This window comes from Chionomys nivalis, chromosome 2, assembly GCF_950005125.1.
Source record: "Chionomys nivalis chromosome 2, mChiNiv1.1, whole genome shotgun sequence".
Lineage (NCBI taxonomy): Eukaryota > Metazoa > Chordata > Mammalia > Rodentia > Cricetidae > Chionomys > Chionomys nivalis.
This window is the reverse complement of record NC_080087.1, coordinates 56,795,481-56,814,908: the sequence shown is the minus strand read 5'-3', so window position 1 is coordinate 56,814,908 and position 19,428 is coordinate 56,795,481. Positions and strand designations below refer to the sequence as shown.

The following is a 19,428-nucleotide window of genomic DNA, read 5'->3' as shown; positions in this document are numbered from 1 at the left end:
AGATTTTCTTAGTTATGATAAAAAGATAAATTAGATATAAAACTTTAGACTCACCAAAGTAAGAAAGATAATAAATATTTTCTGTAAGTTTGTCAAATACAAATAGACTAGCTATTGTAACTGCAATTCTTACTCGATAACCATTTTATTCTCTGTAATTTTAAAGTCTGTATTGTTAAATTTTATTGTCTGTATTGTTAAAGTTACTACCTTCCTTTTTGCTTAGACAGAAAAAGGGAAATTCTGTAGGATGATCTTTCTGTATACTGTGAACATGTATTCCTTTCACTGGTTAAGAAAAGCTGTTTGACTAATAGCCAGGCAGGATAAGATCAGACGGAACAATCAAACTGAGAACTCAGATGAGGAGGTGCAGAATCAAGGGAGATGCCAGCCAGCCACCAGAGGAAGATGACGTATTAGAACACAGATAAAGCCATGGGACACATGGCAAAACACAGCTGAATAGAAATAGTTTCATTTAAAAGTAAGAGCTAGTTAGTAATAAGCCTGAGTTATTGGGCCAGTTTGTAATTAATATTAAGACCATGAGTGATTAATCAAGAGCAGCTGTGGGATGGGGCAGGACAAAGAAACCTCCACTTAGAAAACAGTGCAATAATAATACAGTAACAAAATACTGCTAGAAAAAAATGAACATTAAAAATGTTGCCTTTGTGCCAGCTTGCAGACTCTCAGACAAAGGAGTGTGTGAGGGGTTTTTTCACTTCAGTTAAACTGTCAATCATAAAATGACATTATTATACACAAACTGAAAAGGCTTACCACCAGTTATGTCAACATAAATCATAACTACACTATGATCCTAGCGTTTGGGAGGCTCAGGAACTCACGGTCATTCTCAACTCCATGGCAAGTGTGAGGCCAGTCTAGGCCACACAAGACTTTTGCTAGGGAGAGTGGGGAAGGGAGAGTCGGGAAGGGAGAGTGGGGAAGGGAGAGTGGGAGGGAAGGGAGGAGGCATCACTTACATCTGTTGTACTTTAACTTCTAAGAAAGAATGGTTCTGGACCAGTAAGATGGCTCTGTGGGTAAAGGCACCTGCCACAAAGCCCGACAACCTGAGTTTAATCACATGGTGGAAGAAGAGAACTGACTCCTTCAAGTTGTCTTACACACACACACACACACACACACAAAGAAATCTTAAAGGAATAGTTCTTAGTACTGTATAAAACTACATGTCGTATATTTTGTTATACTTGAAAGCATACTTATTTAAAATCAGAAAAAATAGAATCTATCTGGTAAGAATATGATTACAAGTCAAAATATAAGTATTTATCCTTGTATCAAAAGCATTAACTCTCAAAGAAATTAAGAAAAGCAGGCAGAAATAATTTTTCATTATATGTTTACAAACCATTATTCCAATGTAGTGCCGATAATGGAGGGGTAATGGTCCATCCATTTGCAGTAGATAGTGTTGAGTTTTTAAGAAACTTTCTAAATATTGTGGGTGGAAAACCATCACTAACGTAATGTTATCCAAACGACCCAAAGCAGCAAAAGAATCTGCAAATAAAGCATGCATCTGTGCGTCTTCACTCCCTACTTGTAGAATCTGTGTAAACGAGAGAAAACTACGGTTACATAAACTAGAAACCAGTGTTAAAGAAAATATGAATGGGCTGCATTGTTCCATTTAGAAGTAGATTAAATTTTACTTAAGAGGGGACACAAATCTAAACTTGTAGCAAAACAGAAGAATAGCCCCATTATATGGTGGGGGCTAAACAACAAAGCCCGAACTGAACTTCAGTTTGAGGGTATCCAGATAGGCTGCTTGCAGACTTGACCAGAATCCAGACCCGGAAGCAGATTTACATTGCTAAATGCCCAGAGCTTGCAAGCAGACACTAAAACATTTTTTACGACACTATTTTCATTTCATGAAAAGAGAACCACAATTTAGCAAATAGTTCTTGTGACAATAAAGCACAGATGCTTCCACTTACACAGAATTAAAGGTTCAGTCTAGCATTAATTAGTACCAAACCTGTTGAGATGGACAAGCCTGAGCACCTCTGTTTCCAAGCATTCTTAAGCAAGGTCTAAATATAAGCCGGCGGAGGACGAGTCAAAGACAAGTTGCAGTTTTACTTGATTAAATACGGGTGCTTAAATGCATCACGGAATACTAGAAATCAAAATGACTACAACAGCTTTCTGATCCCATAAACTCAGTGCCGAAGCATGACTAACTCTGAATAATTGTGTAAAACACGTTGTTGACCAGCAAGCATTAGGATGCCAAGATGTGGGTCATGAAAATGTTTCCTTAAAAGCAGGCAGTTCACCGTGTACTTTCAAAACAGCATACCTCCTTCTCTGGGATGAACCTGCTTGGTCCATGTCCTACTGGCCGAGGAATTCTGATTCCAAGTTCCTAGAAAAGAAAATTACACCATCTCAGGCCTCCAACAGAGAACAACACAAACTCAGGCTAAAGCAGCAAGAAGGAAAAACAGCCAATTCAAAACAGACAGGCTTGCTATAGACATTTTTCTCATGGCTATATATACACATCAGCTATTTGAATCCCACAGTTAACACCTTATAATGTGACTCTGACTAAAAACAATAAAACCCGTTCCACTAAAACCAGAGTTTTGCATAAAGCACTTGGCAGAGAGTCTAGAACAGAAAGTTCAGCACACAGCAGCCAACCCTGTGGGCTGTCAGTGATACAAAACAAGCCCAGTGTGTTTGTACATCCAAAACTAAACAAAAGCATCTCTCCCTGTACACCTTGTCAGGAAATAAAAGCAAAACAACCTTCATATAGACATCTTAAACAGGAAGAAACACAATTGTCACTAGATTGATACTACACCTGGAAATAAGCAGAGAAACTATGACAAGTAAGAACTAGGTAGCTAAATTCACGAAGAGAAAGGACTACGGGTGAGCTCTCCTTTCTCCAGGGTTGAGTGAAGCTACTTCAGGAAAACTAACTTTGTTTACCTTGTTTATGTCTGCCTTCTGACAAAATCTAGAATTCTTTCTCTTACACTGACAGAGCGGTATATTAATAAGGAAGCGGTATATTAACAAGGACAGACAGCCCATGGTTAGGACCTCCCCCCAGGACAATGTTCTTAGATACAATATCAAAACAACCATAATAACAGAACTCGAAGGCAGTCAATCCAGTATCACTCTAAACAGATAGGGTAAATATAACAGATGATTAATTCTTACATGTAAAATTATACGACACACAACTACTATTTTTCATTTAGAAGAAAATGGAGACTGGGACCAAGTATAAAACCCGAGTTCCATCTTTGAACCCACATAGCAGATGGATAGGTTCATTGTTGCATTAACGCACACATATGTGTATGCACCCACATAAAAAGAAACAAAAAAAAAACCCCATTTCTACTATCTCTACTACTTCTATAATTTCATTCCATAAATCAGATACTGGCTATTCCTGTTGTGTGTGTATGCACTCTGTATATGTATGAACGCCTGCATGTGTGAACATGGGCAAGCATGTACATGTAGCACATGTGGAGGGCAGAGGACAGCCTTGGGTGTTGGTCCTCACTTTCCCCCTTGTTTGAGACAGGGTCTCTGGTGATTTTCCACTGTATGTGCCAGGCTAGCTGGCCTCTGGGCTTCTGAGGGCATTCCTGCTTCTCCCTTCTGCCTTCCTGTATGTATGCTGGTATTACAGATGTTTGCACTCACTGTGCATCCAGATTTTACATGGGTTCCCAGAATTTGAACTTACGTCCTCACACTTGTGGGATGAATGCTTTTACCCACTGAGCATCTCTCCAACCCAACTTTTTTGCTTTTAAGAAGAACTGGGAGGGAACAGAGAGAATTCAAGAAATTTGGGATGAGCAAATGAAAAACTTTTGAATATAATGGATTTTAAAAGTTCAGGCAAAGCTAGGAATGCAGCTTAGTTGGTAGTGCTCGTCTCATGTAAACCTGTAATTCTAGCACTTGGGCAGTGAAGGCAGGAGGATCAGAAGTTCAAAGTCATCCTCAGTTACATAGCAAGTTCTGGTCCCTCCCCCTTCCTAAAACAGCACACAGGATAAGAGGATCTTTATCAGGAAAATCCAACTTGCCAACTGAATCCATGATGTACCAATTGTATTGTATTTCCTGGACATTGATACAACTTACTTTAGCTAGTCCTCGCTCACACTGAAGATACTATGTAACATTATACTTATTTAAAGTGACACTTCACTAGTCTGGTCATACATATGTCTCAGTTTTAACAATGTATAAGTTCCAGAAGAGAATTTGTTCTTCTTGAAACAAATGTAGCTGTTTATATAAAACAATGATCCCAGAAGCACAACCTCTAACCTGACCAAACTGGATGTATGTTAAACAAAATTCATGGGGGGGGGGGTACAAAGCTGAGGCCAACATTTATTCTTTCTCTTTTCCTTCATCTTACAAGTTATCTAGACAATATGTATTTAGAGTTTCAAGTTTTTATTACTTATTTTGTAACTCAGACACACACTATATAGTACATAGGACTTCAGGGTAGCAAAGGATGCCATTCCAAATAGATTATTTGACAAATGATCTTGGAACAACTGGTAGTCACTCAGAAAAAAGGAAGTTAGGGCCCTAATCAAATTTTTATCCACAATAAATCAGAGTTAAATATGAAAAAAAATAGTTCTAGAAAATGTTTGTGTAGTGAAAAAGACCCAAAAAAATGCTATAAAACTCAGAAGTCAAAATTAAAGACTGATAAATCTGGTAACAAATCAGACTTCCATGAAGGGAGGACACAAAGTCTAAAATAAACAGAAAACTTAAAAGATATTCGCGAAGAGTCATAAACAATTCAAAGAAAAGGAAATAAGAAGGACTGAAACCGTGCTCAAGTCTCTTCCCCAAACCCTACCACATTAACTACAGAGATACCACTTTTAATTCTTAAAAAAAAAAAAAAGAAAGAAAGAAAAAGAAAAGAAAAGAAAAGAAAGAAATTTTAAGATGGAGAAGTCTGAGGCATGGTGGCATGTCTTCACTCCCAGCACTTGGGAGGCACAGGCAGGTGGATCTCTCTGAGTTCTAGGCCAGCCTCAGCTATTTAGTGATAGACAAGGACAGCCAGGTCTATAAGGAGACTCTGATTTAAAAACAAACAAAAAAAGATACAAGTTCTAAAGTAGGGTGGTCTGCAAGGTAGATGAAACTAAAAAGTCACATGTTCTTTGTGTCAATAATTCTATCTTAAGTGGAACCTACAGACCTACTCACATTTGTGTGTTCACATGTAAGGGGAAATCATTGCAATATTGCGTCTAATCAATAACCTAAGTGCTAATCAAGAGGAAAACTGAACGGTTTAACAGAGCAACAGAGCTGCGGTCCTGCAGAAGAATGAAGCAGAACATGTATGTGTGTGTGCACGTGTGTTACTGCTTGAAACATGTGAGTAGTATTTCTTTAGATGACACCAAATTGATACCCATATGACCTTCAAAACAAACACGTTTAATTATATCATTCTGGTCTTGTTTCTATACTACATATAGAAACTATATACCAAATTATTATAAAGTAATAATTTTATAATTTTGATAAGGTATCCATGAATGCTTCATAAAATAGAATTTTCAGGGCATGGTGATACATGCTTTTAATCCCTGCTCTCCATGAGTTTGAGGCTAGCCTATTTAACATAGTGAGTTTCGGGTCAGTCAGACCAGGGCTACATAAGACCCCATCATTAAAAAAAAAAAAAAAAAAAGCAAATTTTCTTATAGATATAGCAAGAGTCTTTTCCAATAGTCCTAAATAATTCTCGCGTTGATAAAATGAGCTCCACTCCTAGTCACTTTTAGTGGTCATGTTGATACCACTGTTTTCTTTCCCCTAAATCTTCAACGACCAAGGAAAGTCCTTGATTCTGCTAAGGTTTTTTTTGCAAGGGTTAAAAACGATTTAAAAATATATTAAGAAAAAGGAAGACAAAAGGAAATAATCACACAGAAAGGGGGAGGGCAAGCATTCCTTGGGATGGTATAGATGCCCACTGCACAGTAATGTCAGTGTTAGGAGTACATCAACTCCTTGATAATATCTACAGAGCTGCAGAGAGAAGAAGCAGCTAAGACAGAACTGTAAAGGGGTCTCTGACAGTCCCTTCGCTGTGGATACAGGTCTGGTTCCAGCTAAATAACTTCATTCAGCTCAGAGGTGAACTAGCAGATGATCCCGAGAGCCTGAGAACCTGCAGCTGGGCAGCTCATGAAGCAGAAAGAGAACAGACAGAGAAAAAAGATGGAAGGGTCAAAGGTGGGAGAGCAGAGAGGGAGACACACTTCCCAATCAACTCTTCCTTGACAGAGAAGGGAAGCAAGACTGACACAATGAGAAACATGGTTACTACTATTCTAGGATCAAATACATTGACTCTTCTCATAGGAGGCTAGGCTCTCTCTTAGCTAACAGACTAGGTATGTAACAGAGATACAAGGACATGACATCAACGTTGTTACTTAATTTTATGCCCATCAGAAAACAAGAGGCTAATCAACCAGGGTGTTGCTGATGAGCTCTGAGATTGTATCCCAATTAATCTCAGACCAGGTAGAGACAAGAAGTGGACCGGCTTCATGCAGCCTCCCAGGGCACACAAATTAACCTCTGAGAAAAGTGAACTGGTTGAGTTTCCGTACACCGTCCTCCAGGACCTGTGCTCACTGAAACTCGTACAAAGACTCCTCCTCTTGGAAAAATCACTACAGCAGAGCACACACTGGGATGGTGGCTCCACGGGAAAGGGCTTGATCCCAATGTGCAAGGTTCTACATTTGATTCCCGGCCTGACCAAGATTCTTTATGCATCATCTCCTGAGAGAAAAGTACAGAGCAGTTACGAAGGTTTGGCCAAAAAAAGGACTTCAGTTTAGTAAGGCTGTAATCCCATGGGGCCTTTAAAGTCTTGAGTGGATGGGTCTAGTGTGCAAAAGAGGGCTGAGGAGGATACAGTAGCAACAGTGCCATCCTGCACAACTGCCTTGTGTTATATGATAGTACGGTCTGCAAAGCTCTTGAGGGCATGTGTGCGTGCACTCGCACACACACACACACATCGGGAAATCTCTGCCAATCAAACTGCTTTTGATTTTTCTGCTCATTCCTTAACTGACATAAACAGAGAAAAAACAATCTTGAGCTAATAATGTTAATAAAAAATCAAGATCAGCAATTACAGTTCATAAAGTGTTACAAACCAAGTACTATTATCACAAACAAGGAACAGGCACTTTATGATATTAAAATCTAGAAAATGTAAGTCCATGTCTTTAATGCTAAGCCAAACTGAATGCATTTTTCTAACTTCCTAGGTAGATGACTCCAATGAGTTTTTTCTTTTACAGTTGTGAGAATTCAATTAGACTCGGCTCAAATCTTACAATCCGGATCCTAGGGGGCGGAGCTGCCAAGAACAGATGGTTGGGCTGAAGAGCAGCCGCAGATGTTGATCAGGTGTAAACCTCACAGCTGTCTGTGAAGGTGTGGCTGGAAAAGCTAGCATGAGAACCAAGAATACCCACTCTCGACAACGCTAATGACCATCTTTGAAAGATATGACCATAGCCCCCACCATCACAGTCTGACCTGTTTCCTCTATCGATGTACGACAGCAAGACTTGATTTCAGAATACGAACTCTCAGTGGCCACTGTCAGTGCCACAGACACAGTATGTGCTGTGCCACCATGTGAACAGTCCTTGTAGGGAAAACGCCGTTCCAGTCACGTGCTTTGCGCTGGTGACCGCTTACATACAGACCTACATCAGTCCCCTTAAGAACGAATGACCGGCTACAAATGCAAAACCAAAGTGTTTGTTCAATCTACCGCCTCGAAAAATTAGGTAAAAGTAAGGAAATTATTTGAAGCATTTTTGTCTACTTGATACATGAAAAAATTCCATCTAGATATTTTAGCATATGACTTACCACAACACTTACGTCAAGCTTGTTTTCTTAAAAATTTACACAAGTAGAAATGGTATTTCGACAAGGCAAAGAAAGCAAAAAGTTCGATCAAAAGTTAAAGCCTTAATCCCATGCTCTCTCTTCTGGGAAAATCCTTGTCTACATAGCATAAAGTGGACTGTCTATCATTCAAAGGACTCCAGTAGAAACGAGAAGAGCGGAAGAGTGTTCACACTTAGATTTCTTGAGCTGTAGCAAAATGTACTGCATTTCTTCAGATTGTCATTAACACTGCTATGCTATTAAAAGCACAGGAAGTTAGGTGCCTCTTTGTGTGTGTGTTCCATGAACCATGGTTTAGAAAATGAAAAACTTCCTGACTTCAAAGTCTTACATTTGGGCTGGGGATGTGGCTCAGTGGTACTGAATTTGCCTAGCATGTATAGGGTCCTGGGTTGGGACAGTGAGGAGGGAGAGGGGAAGGGGGAAGAGGAGAAAGAGGAGGAGGAAGCTTGCTACTGGAGAGAGCTGTGCCAGTGTGGTTTTTTTTTTTGGGAAGGGACAAGTTCTCCCGCACCGCTTCCTAGTTTCTCTCCCACGCTAAGTGCAGTCAAGTGAAATAGAGCTAGCTCTCTGCAAACCTTCCTAGTTGTTGAGCGTATCCCCACAGGCACTGCTAGAATCAACACACAAGCTGCTTCAGATCTTTGAACAGTCCGATTCAGAGCTGAAGATCTGGCCCACAAACGCTGTCAGAAATAACAGAGCTGTTCATGCATGACCACTGGGGTTCCTTCCTACTCAGAGAGAGAGCAGATACTGGTGTGATGATCTGCACACACAAACTGTAAATGCTAACTCAACACTTTCACGCTGTGGCCTGTTTTTAGGAAAGCTCCCAGAGCAATATTTTGCCGGTTACTTATTTGTTGATGCCGAGGGTAGAACCCGGAGTCTTCCGCATGCTAAGCAGCAGTCCACGGCTGGGCTTTAGAAAAATTGAAAGATTGTTCTGGTATTTGTAAACGAGCAGCAAGCAAAATATCCAGGAATGTAAACATCTAGAAAACAACACTTGGTGCTCTATACCTTTCAAGGGGCCATTTAAGTTTTCATGACTCTATGCAGTGTGCCGATTAACAGAATATTAAACATTTAGACCTGTACCATTTTAATGTGCAAAATAACAAGGAGATTATTCACATTAAGATTTCTTGAGCTAAGACAACCCAACATTCTGATTTCAATTCCAATTTCAGTATTTCTCTCTCCTCCCTTCAGAGGCAAAGCCTTTGAATGTTCGAATTTTGGGGAAGGTTATATTAGCAATTTCCAAACACCATCCTATTTGCACCATTTACAAAAATACCCACAAAACACCTCCGATGGTCCTGCAGGCCGAATCAGGCAAAGCAGGGATGGTTTAACAGGGGCAAACGCTGCGAAGAGCGGCACAGAGCTTGAGTGGAGATTTTATTCCAGGCGGTATCATTTAACCGACTCAAATGTGTTTCCAAATCCACGTCGGCGAGGGAAGGGTGACTGAACGATCTGTTTTGACCGGGCGCCAGAGGGAAAAATCCACAGGCTGTCTGACCCGAGACTTCAGCTCCGCTGCTCCCACCTGTGCGCGCCAGCCCAACAGACGTTATTCGGTCCCGAGGCCACCGCTTAGGTGACCGGGTGGCCCGCCGAGCACGCCAGTCCCTTCGCCCAGGCCGCGCAGCCCCCGAGGGGGCGTTCGCGAAGCTGCGGGTGCGAACGTCGGCGGTGTTCGGTCCGCCCGCCCCCAGCCCGCGCCCGCCGGGTACCTCGTCCTGGCCGCGGCCCCCGCCGCACTGGTGGCAGCCCAGCAGCTCCGAGACGGCCAGCGAGGCTGCGTACGCCTCGTTCGCTGCAGCGGCCAGACGCATGTCGCCGGGAAGGCTGCAGCCTCGATCGCTGCAGCGCTTCACTCAGCGCACGGCGGAGGCGGGGCAGGCGGCACTGACAAACAAGCCGCGAGGCCCCGCCCCGCGCCCGTCACTCCACCGCCGGGGCGGGCGCGCCAGCCAATGCCGGCCCGCGGGGACTTGCAGCCCCGCCCCTTGGCGCCCGGGGTGGGGAGTTTGCAGACCTGGCCAGAAAAAACATCTGGAAGGCCAAGCGCCCAGCGAGGCGCTAGGTCTCCGTGTGAGAACCAGCCCGCTGGGTGGATCCCTGGCAGGAAGAAGCATCTTCTGTCCCAGGACTCAGGGAAAGGCGTCCTGCCCTCCGCTTTCCCGGGCATGGACCTGCCATTTACCTACAGGCAGTCAGCAGTGTTCCCTAGACCAGCCCTGGCAACACCAGAAGGAATCCAGTTTTCCTTCCTTAATTTGTACAAACTACTGAAATTATCCTTTTCTTCGGATGCCCGAACTACACAAAATGGCTGCAGAATGTAGAAGCAGGAGATCGTGGCCTATATACAATGTAAAAATTATTTTTGGCAAGCGATGTAGAAACTATAAATATCATTTTCCTTGGCAGCAGGTCTCCCAATTGTCTTGACTATAGTCCATGGTATTACAATCTCCAATATTCCTTCACAAGTACCCTGTGTTACAAAGAAAAAAAAATCTCTCTGAAATCTAATGAGGAACTTGGAAAAACAGAGTTTTAGGACATAAAGCTGCCAATCCCATTTCCTTCCTTTGGTAGCTTTATTCATTTCTTAAGCACAAAAACCTGCTAAATTAGATCTCTTTTTCTATGCTTGTGTTTTCAAAAGCTTACATGTTCAGGTTAAGAAAAAGAAGAAAGAGGTTGGAACACCTCCATAGAAGGACATAAATGGAGCTTACATCACTAACCACTGACAGACACCGAAAGTAAGTAAGTTTCGGTGTTAGCAGTTGAGGTTACAGTTGCCAGAGAAGACTAAATTGCCCTTTCAGCTCTTGATGGTTCTTATTTAGAAAGTCAAAAGGTTAAAAATGGTTACTCTTTATTTTTCTCCTCCAGGCAAGATCGATGCTACAATTTCTTATTAAGCACCCCAAATCTTTTCTTTTTTAACTAAGAGAAGCAAGCCGCTTTGGGTTAGGGGTAATAAAAGAAAGGCGACAGTCTAAGCGCTCTTGCGCTCTGCTCTTCCATCCACAAAGAGCCACAAAAATGAATGATACAATCAAATCTCCACTCAGCCATAAACAAGCAATACAAATCCAATAAGTCACTCAATTCGAAGCAGCTGCTACTCCCTCAAATAAACCAGCAGTAAATGAGTGACTTGGAGAAATAAATGTACTTATTTGTGGGGTTGAGATTTGTAAAAGTTAGTTTAAAAATGAGCAAAGTACACGAAAACTGATGTCTCTGGAAGCGTGGAGCTGTGACTATTTTCTGAAGGTATAGGTTTAGTTTATTTAGCAGGGCATACCATGGCTCTTATATTAAAATGACTCTCCATTGCAAAAATAGTGAGTGTCCACCTTTCTATTCAAAAGACACAAAGGAGAAGCATGAATCCAGCTGATTCCAAGATGGTTTAAACTAATTAAATGTCAAAGTAAAGCTTTGTGTTGCATATATACTGTCTAATATTTAGAGCTTGGTAAGTATTTATTGAAGAAATAGTTCAAATATACTGAACTAAATTAGAAGCTTCAAATAGTACTTTTCCCAGAAAGTTCCAAATATTTAATGCTGTCTTATAGGAAAAGAAAAATAAATTTAACTTACATTCTAGTTCAGTAGTTTACTGAGAACCTTCAAGCTATTAAATGCCCAAGATTCCTTTATGGTCTCTATAAAGACTGACCTAAATAGTTCCAAAGAGTTCTGTTCGCTTGCATAGACAGTACTGTGGATTAGTCACTTTTCTGTCTATTAAAAACTCTAAAAAGCACTGCCCTAAATAAATCTGCAGTGACCATGAGTTCCAACAAATGTATTAATTGTCCTGTAACACTAAGTGGCTTTCACTTCTGGGAATGTTTTTTGCTCCAAATAATTTAATAGAAAGCTCATGTTTACTTAAGAATTTCATTTCTTGAGTGGCCAGATGCCATACTGAGGATGTCCAGTGTTGGACACACTGAGGATGTCATAAACACCGAATGCAGAGACGAGCATCCTAGCAGGCCTGGAAAGGGCTGGAATTTCCATATTTGATGAGAGTTCTCAGCATAGACCAGGAGCTATTCTAAAAAGTCTGCTATTTGAACATTTCACTTCAACATTTCGTTCCTTTTAGGAAGAATCCTGGCATCTGATCAAAGAAGTAATAGAAATTTCTGTTCCTCTAAAAATGTTTTGGGCCAAATCACGAGCTGTGTCAAAGTGAGATTCATTTTCTCTGCGTGTATCCTTAGCAGGATGCCTGAAACCTTCATCTCTTCCAATACACTGAAGCAAAGCACAGCCATACCAAAAGACTTGGTCCTGGCATCGAACTATGAATAAATAGTCAGAGTCCTGGCATGGAGTGGTCAAAATAAGCTTTCTGAAGGGAAAAACACCTTAGAGCTGGGAGGATCAGCAGAGAGGTCTTGGTAAGAAAATTCAGGGGAGATTTTTGGGGCCTGGAGGCAGTATTTAGCATATGAAAAAGGACAGCCACAGGAGTAGGTGGTCTTGTAAGGGAAGCCAAAGGAAGGGAAGTTATTGGGTCTGGAGCAGAGAGGAAGGAGAGTACCAGAGGGAGGCAAACTTAGGCAATTTTAGGTACTATATTATTCAACTTTCATTAAGGAATATGCGTTTCATTCTCAAGGGTCCTATGGAGTCATTAAAGAGTTTAAACAAAAGGGTAACATTCTTCCTGCATTTAGCTAAGGGATAGAAAAACCATGCTGGAAGAAGCAAAATGGGGAGCAGAGAGATGTCAGAGAAGTGGTTGAGGCAACCTTGGCAAGGTGAGAGGGTGGTGTGGCGCATGGCGAACGAAGGCCAAAGTCAGCAGTGAGGGCAGATTTCTGTTTGAGAAGCTAGTGAGCTCCATGAGGGAGGCCACGGTGTCTCACTGTGGTCTAGCTCTTGAGACGTAGGCAATGATTCTCAAATTATTTGCTCTCCTGCTCAAGTATCTTCACTGAACTCATTAGGTCTTTAAAAATTATAATCAGTTCATATGATGGAATAGCTATGGTCTAGTAGAAAGCATAGTTATCAGTCTAACTCAATAAAATGACTGATAGAGATCACGCTTCAGAGACCACACGCTTGATGCTGCCAACCAAAAGAGTTCAGTACAGATTCGCACATGTATTCACTGGGGTCATACTGTGTCCACTAACCGGTTAAAATGTAGCAAAATGGCTTCAACCTTTAAACCAAAGAGGCTCTTAAAGAGCCAGTGAGGCATGGGCTAGAGAGATGGCCCAGTGGTTAAGAGCACTGGATACTCTCTGGAAGACTAGGGTTCGATTCCCAGCACCCACATGGCAGCTTGCAGCTGTCCATAACTCCAGTTCCAGGGAATCCAGCATCCCCACACAGACATTTATATTATTTTATTATATATATATATATATATATATATATATATATATATATATATATAATAAAAACACCAATGCATATAAATAAGTAAAGAAGAGCGGGTGTGGCATCTGTCAAATTTATGTAGTCCAAAACTCCCTAGCCATCATTTAAAGCACTCCACTTAGCTAAGTGCTGGTCTCGTTAATTTTGTCAACAAAGATCCCCTCCAACTTGTATCTTCCTTCTGTTCCAGAGCGCTGGTCTGCTAAGCATGTTTTCCTTTTCAACCTTATGGTTTAGGTATGGTAACACCCCTTCTGCACTGAAATCAGTTTTAATTATTCTTACGTGCTCCATGCTTTTTCACTGTTGAGTTTTCACAATTATATGACTTTAAGACAGTAAAACTGCTGACCAATCTTTGCTTTCCCTCTTACTTAAGGCTTCTTCTTTTATAGATGTCAAATGTTTCAAATCCCTGCACAAAGTATTTAAAAATGTGGGCCATACTGGTAAATAAATAGCATTCTAAAAAGCCTTTGTGGTTTTAAATTAAAAAGTCATTTTAACCTCACCTCCATTCAGTGTGTTAAAATATATGTTTGGGTTTCTAGGCTGATGATAAAAAAGACCAGTAACTTACCAGCTCCTATGTTTCAGACAATAAGCATGTACACACATAAAGCAGCTTCCATCACCCTTGTTACAAAATATTATTTTAAGGTGTGTTCCTTTTGTTTGTGCTGCATTTGTTTAACTCTGTGAAGCTGTGTTACTGCGCCTGCCTAAAACACATGATGGTCTAATAAAGTGCTGAACTGCCAATGGCGAGACAGGAGAGAGGAATAGGCGGGGCTGGCAGGCAGAGAGACTATGAGGAGAAATCTGGGAGAAGGCTCTAGGAATAAGAGAGGAAGGAGGACTTCATGGGCCAGCTGTCCAGCTACACAGCCAGACACAGTACGAAGGAAAGAAAAGGTATACAGGAATAGCGAAAGATAAAAGCCCTGAGACCAAAGATAGAAGGGATAATTTAAGAAAAGCTGGCAAGAAACAAGTCAAGCTAAAAGCCTCCGAGTGTGATTTATTTGGGAACTGGGTGGTGGACCTCCCAAAAAGCCAAAAGAGTAAAAGAGCAGAAACAAACTACACACCCTATTGTCTGAAGTTGTGAAATAGAAACCCAGTGAACAGTGAGTGACTTGTCCAAGGTCACAAGTAGTAAAAAGCAATCTGGAATTAGGACCCATTTCTTTCTGATTAAAAAACAAACAACCTCCCCAAACAAACAGCAGTCACTATATGAAGCCCCTCTCCCCCTTTTTACCGTCGTGACAGGGTTTCTCTGTGTGACCACCTTGGTGTCCTGGAACTAGCTCTGTAGACAGGATGGCCTCAACCCAGAGATCCGCCTGCCTCTGCCTCCCAAGTGCTAGAATTAAAGGCGTGTCCCAGGACCGCCCAGCTTGAAGCTGTTTCTTTTAAGGAATATAAAGTTAACATTTAGCTCTTGCAGTAGCTTAAGTTCTTGGTGCTAGGACAAGAATAGAAAGCAGGATTAAAGAAAGACACTTGCTCTCCTTGCTTTTCCTTGGGCTGAGATCAGGAAAGTGAGGGAGGCAGGCGTGATCTCGGTCTCTGTCTTAGGGTCTCCCTCCCACCTCTATCCCTGTCATTCTTACTGTTTCTCCCCAGACCTCTATGACCTCATGGTCTCCAAATCTGCACCATTGACCACTGCGCCCACCAGACCTTCTAAATGCTCCGCACAGTGCCTGCATCCTCTTCTAATAAGAGAAAGGTCTTAGAAACTAATCAAGCTTCTTAAAGTGGTTCACAATATTCACTGAGTGACAGACACATTATCTAAGTTGTCTCAAAAGAATGCCCAGCCGGTAAGATCAGAATGCATCTCCGGTGCCTTAGTGCCCAGCCAACAGGATGTGAGTTCTAAAGAGGTGTATCCATTAAAAACCATAGCTCAGTTGAGACCTAACAGTGAGTTCAACACTATTCTGTTAAAGATTTGGAGATGTGGGGGCTGCCACGTGTCCTCAGGGGCAGGGAAGCTCAGCTTGTTCCAGGTTTAGCTCAGGTTTTCAACCTCTTCCCTTCTTGGGAAGCCACAGGTACTCCCAGGGTGTTTGGACTTCTGGGGCCGCTTCCTTCCTTGCACTAGCAAGACAAGGTTATGGCAGCGGCATGCGTGGTCACCTGTTAAGTCAGCAGGAAAGTGCAAGTCAGACCCTGCCTGCGCACATACCATTGTCTGACGAGATACGTGGAACATTTTGTAACCAAGCCTGGCTTTAAATATCCTCGGGGCCATCTAGGGTGCAGCGCTAGGGAAGACGCTCTGTTGAGATAGGAAGTTAAATAGCATGTGTTCAGAAACACAGCTTTCGGCATATCGCTGCTTCTCAGCATCGCTGAGCTGAAAAGGAATGGATCTGATTTGAAATATTATGAGGGTCAGGAAAAGGGTGAGTGTACGTGGTGATTGACAGCTGGTCTTTAATGACTCCATGTAGGAGGAGCTGCTTGTTGATTCCCAGTCGCTCAGCCCCGAAATAACCACACCGAAACTCTGTTCATTAAATCACTGCTTGGCCCCTTAGCTCTAGCTTCTTATTGGCTAACTTTTACATCTTAATTTAACCCATGTCTAATAATCTGTGTATTGCCACAAGGCTGGGGCTTACAGGATAAAGTTCCTGCGTCTGCCTCTGGCAGGGCTACATGGCTTCTCTCTGACTCTGCCTTCTTTCTCCCAGCCTTCTGTGTAGTTTTCCCTGCCTAGCTCTGCTCCCCTATAGCTCAGCTAGAGGCCCAAAGCAGTTCCTTTATTAACAAATGATATTCACAGCACACAGAGAGGAATCCCACATCAACTCCAGGAGCTACCAAAGGCTTTAAAGGACGTGCTGTGCCGATAGCCGAAACAAGTCAAAGGTAGCTAAAGACACTAAACATGTGGCATTGCAAGTAGAGAATATTCCTCAGACTATGAATACATACATTTTGTGTCACTTTAATTTTAATAGTTTTTAGGGACTAGATTTCATTTATACCTAAATTTAAAAACTTTTCAAAAGAGATTAAAACCAAATCTATTGATGTTGTCATAGATGGTTTAGTTGGTTTTGGACATAGGAGGCAAACCTTCTACCACTGAGCCATATTCCAGCCCTCACACCTCAATCTTGAACTCATTCTGAGCCCACAGACCTGATGGAACTCAACTCTCAAGTTCCATTTCTTTTATAGAGGAAATTCTTGGCTAAAGTATAGTGCTCGGGCTAAATGCATATTAATGATCACTAGTTCAGTCATGAAGTATACATTTTTATTCATGCTACAGATAATTTTGATTTTAAAAAACAAAATAATAAGGATAAAAATGTAAAAATCAAGCTGTCTTTTGTTTGTACTCACTATTCAGTGCCTCTCCCACTTCACCCCATGCCTAGTGATAAGTGGGAAATAGTGCCCTCTACCTGTGCTTTGTGTGTATAATTCAAAGGATTCCCACTCTACCTTAGCCCATTAATCTTTAAGACTTCCCTTCAGTTACCTCCTTCTAAGGTTTATGGCTTTCCAAGAAAGTACTGAGTTGTAGATTCTTGACGTGAGCACAAGACACAGGGCGACATGTGGTGACCACTTGCATGTTCTTAAGTCTTAAAAACAAGTTGCCGTTCACTGAACTTTGCTGTGTATTCTGCTCTCCAAAAATTCCCTCAGCCGCCTTGGACTATTTCCTCTTTACCCAAAGAGTGGGGACAAATTCAGGACACACGAGTTCTACAAATGGATGTATTTACTTCTGCTTGTTACAACCCACTTTCTTTTTCTTTTCTTTTTTCCTTTATTTATTTATTGGTTTTTTGAGGCAGGGTATCTCGGTGTAGCTTTGGAGCCTGTCTTGGAACTCACTCTGTACAACAGGTCAGCCCCAAACTCACAGAGATCCGCCTGCCTCTCCCTCCCGAGTGCCGAGATTAAAGGTGTGCACTATCACCACCTAGCCACAACCCACTTTCTTAAAATATCCTCCAGAAGAAAGAAATAATGCTGTTTTTTTTTAATTATGTTTTTCACCTAAACTCGAATTTGAACAGAATTTAAGAGCATTTCCTTTGCAGTAATAGATCCTATTTTTTCTTCTTACTTTTTGTGAATTGAAAGTACTAAAATAAAACTGTATTTAGATGATTGCTTTCTTCTTTAATATTAAAAATGTATTTTGATATAGGATTATGTACATAAGTCAATGTTGTTTATTTTAACAATTTATAGAAATCTTGACATTACATAATCAGCCAGTTATGCATTAACTGCAAATATTTACTGGATGCAAACTATATGGATTTAGTCTCTTAAACATGCAGGGTCAGAACGCAGAACTCTCATACACAGAGAGCAGGTAGCTTGGGGCTCTGTAGGGTATTGACTGGGTAGTCATCTAGTCTGTTAATTTGTTCTGGGAAAAAAAGAGGAAGGGAGGAAACAAGGGAGATGCTGGGAAGAAACCTCGTAGTCTGTGAGTCCCTCTAGTAGCTAGCTGTAGTCCTCCCCAGCTCAAAATGAAGAGCAAATGAACTTCATAATCTATACATTTTTATCTTAGCTTTGAGATTCTGCTCTTTCCACTCAATTCCTGATTTTATCAAGGGCTCTATGTTTTTGACAGAACATGAAGATTAAACACAACTAATTATCTGTGTGAATCAGTTTTCTCAGTATCATGAATTTTAGAAAATTCAGGAATACTGCAACTACTATCTGTAACTTATTTTCAAACTGCTTAAAATACAAATTATTATCACTGACTTGATAGTTAATTTATCTTTATTCCAACATAAAGAAATCATTTGTTCATAAAATGTTACAATTTTAGGCATTATTTATGAAATAATTTTAGTAACATTGCTTGATAAAAGAGTATAAATTTAAAATGCACTTGAATTCTGCCATTTTCTGACTGTGACACATCTCACTGTCTGTCCCCTAGACCTCAGGGTGGGTTTGGAGGACCCAAGCCCGTCTGTAGCTCTTTAGGTTACACACACAAGGCTTGGGTAGGGTCTTCAGGCTCAGGAACTGCTCCGTGGACTTCTGCTGCTTCTGACACATTGCTGGGGAAATCTAGTTCACATCAATGCCAACAGAGGCTGAAAGAGACAAGGCTCTGACCTGGGCTGTGCTGAAGGGCTTGTTAGGCTAGAAACAATCTCGCCTGCCAATAGAGCTTGCATGTGGCCTGACCTGAAGACTGTCGATCTTCCTAGTCCTCCTCAAGAAGACACGAATAAAGTCAACCCCACCCTTCAGTAACAAAGTACCAGAATGCTTATTTATACCCTTTATCCTAAATCACAAAAATTTGACCTAATAACAATTTATTTATTTATTTAGGTTTTTCTGAGACAGGGTTTCCTCTAACTATTACTTTATATTTCATGGTATATTTCAACCGAAAAACAAAACAAAATGAAACAAAAACCTTCTGAATTCTTACTAATGAAGATATTACTGACATCTGGATAGCCTTTAGTTTTTATAATAGGTAGTTTTTTTTTTTTTAAATGTATTTCCTCTCTGTCTTAGACCTTGTTTTACGTCAGCAAATCCAAACACATTTAAGCAATTTAAATAATAGTATTTTAATCAGTGCATCACAAACACACAATTACAACTTAAAAATGTTAAAGATACTGTCTGCTAACTTTAAGAACTGAATAGTTTGAAAAACAATTCTAAACTTCAGAAGATGGGGGAGGTCAGAGAAAAGAGCCTCAGTCAAAGCCACAGGATGCAGTTCAAATAGGTCACCTTCAACTTTGTAACTTTCTCTAAGAACAAAAACACAAGCCTAGCAACACTGTGCAGCCAATCACAAAGCAGACAAACAAGAAGGGCTCCACGGCTGCAGAGACCAAGGAGAGCCAACCTTCAATTCTTTTCTTTTGAATTACACAGTGTCAGATGTCAGAGCAGAAGGCAACTTAG

The 19,428-nt window shown here is 41.1% G+C and overlaps 1 protein-coding gene across 2 annotated transcripts in view; it reads right to left on the bottom strand.

Annotated features, from left to right (window-relative positions):
• The window catches only part of Sesn1 (sestrin 1), a 99,850-nt gene that overhangs the window by 16,174 nt on the left and 64,248 nt on the right, over positions 1–19,428 (bottom strand). Inside the window, exons 1-3 of one of the 2 annotated variants that reach the window (XM_057762097.1) lie at positions 9,780–9,922; positions 2,345–2,410; positions 1,385–1,585 (exon numbers count right to left, since the gene is read on the bottom strand). In XM_057762097.1, the coding sequence (XP_057618080.1) occupies positions 1,385–1,585; positions 2,345–2,410; positions 9,780–9,881 (369 nt within the window). In that variant the 5' untranslated portion in view covers positions 9,882–9,922. Of the gene's footprint in view, positions 1–1,384; positions 1,586–2,344; positions 2,411–9,779; positions 9,923–19,428 lie in introns of those variants that run through there. The other variant, XM_057762096.1, reaches the window with a different exon arrangement.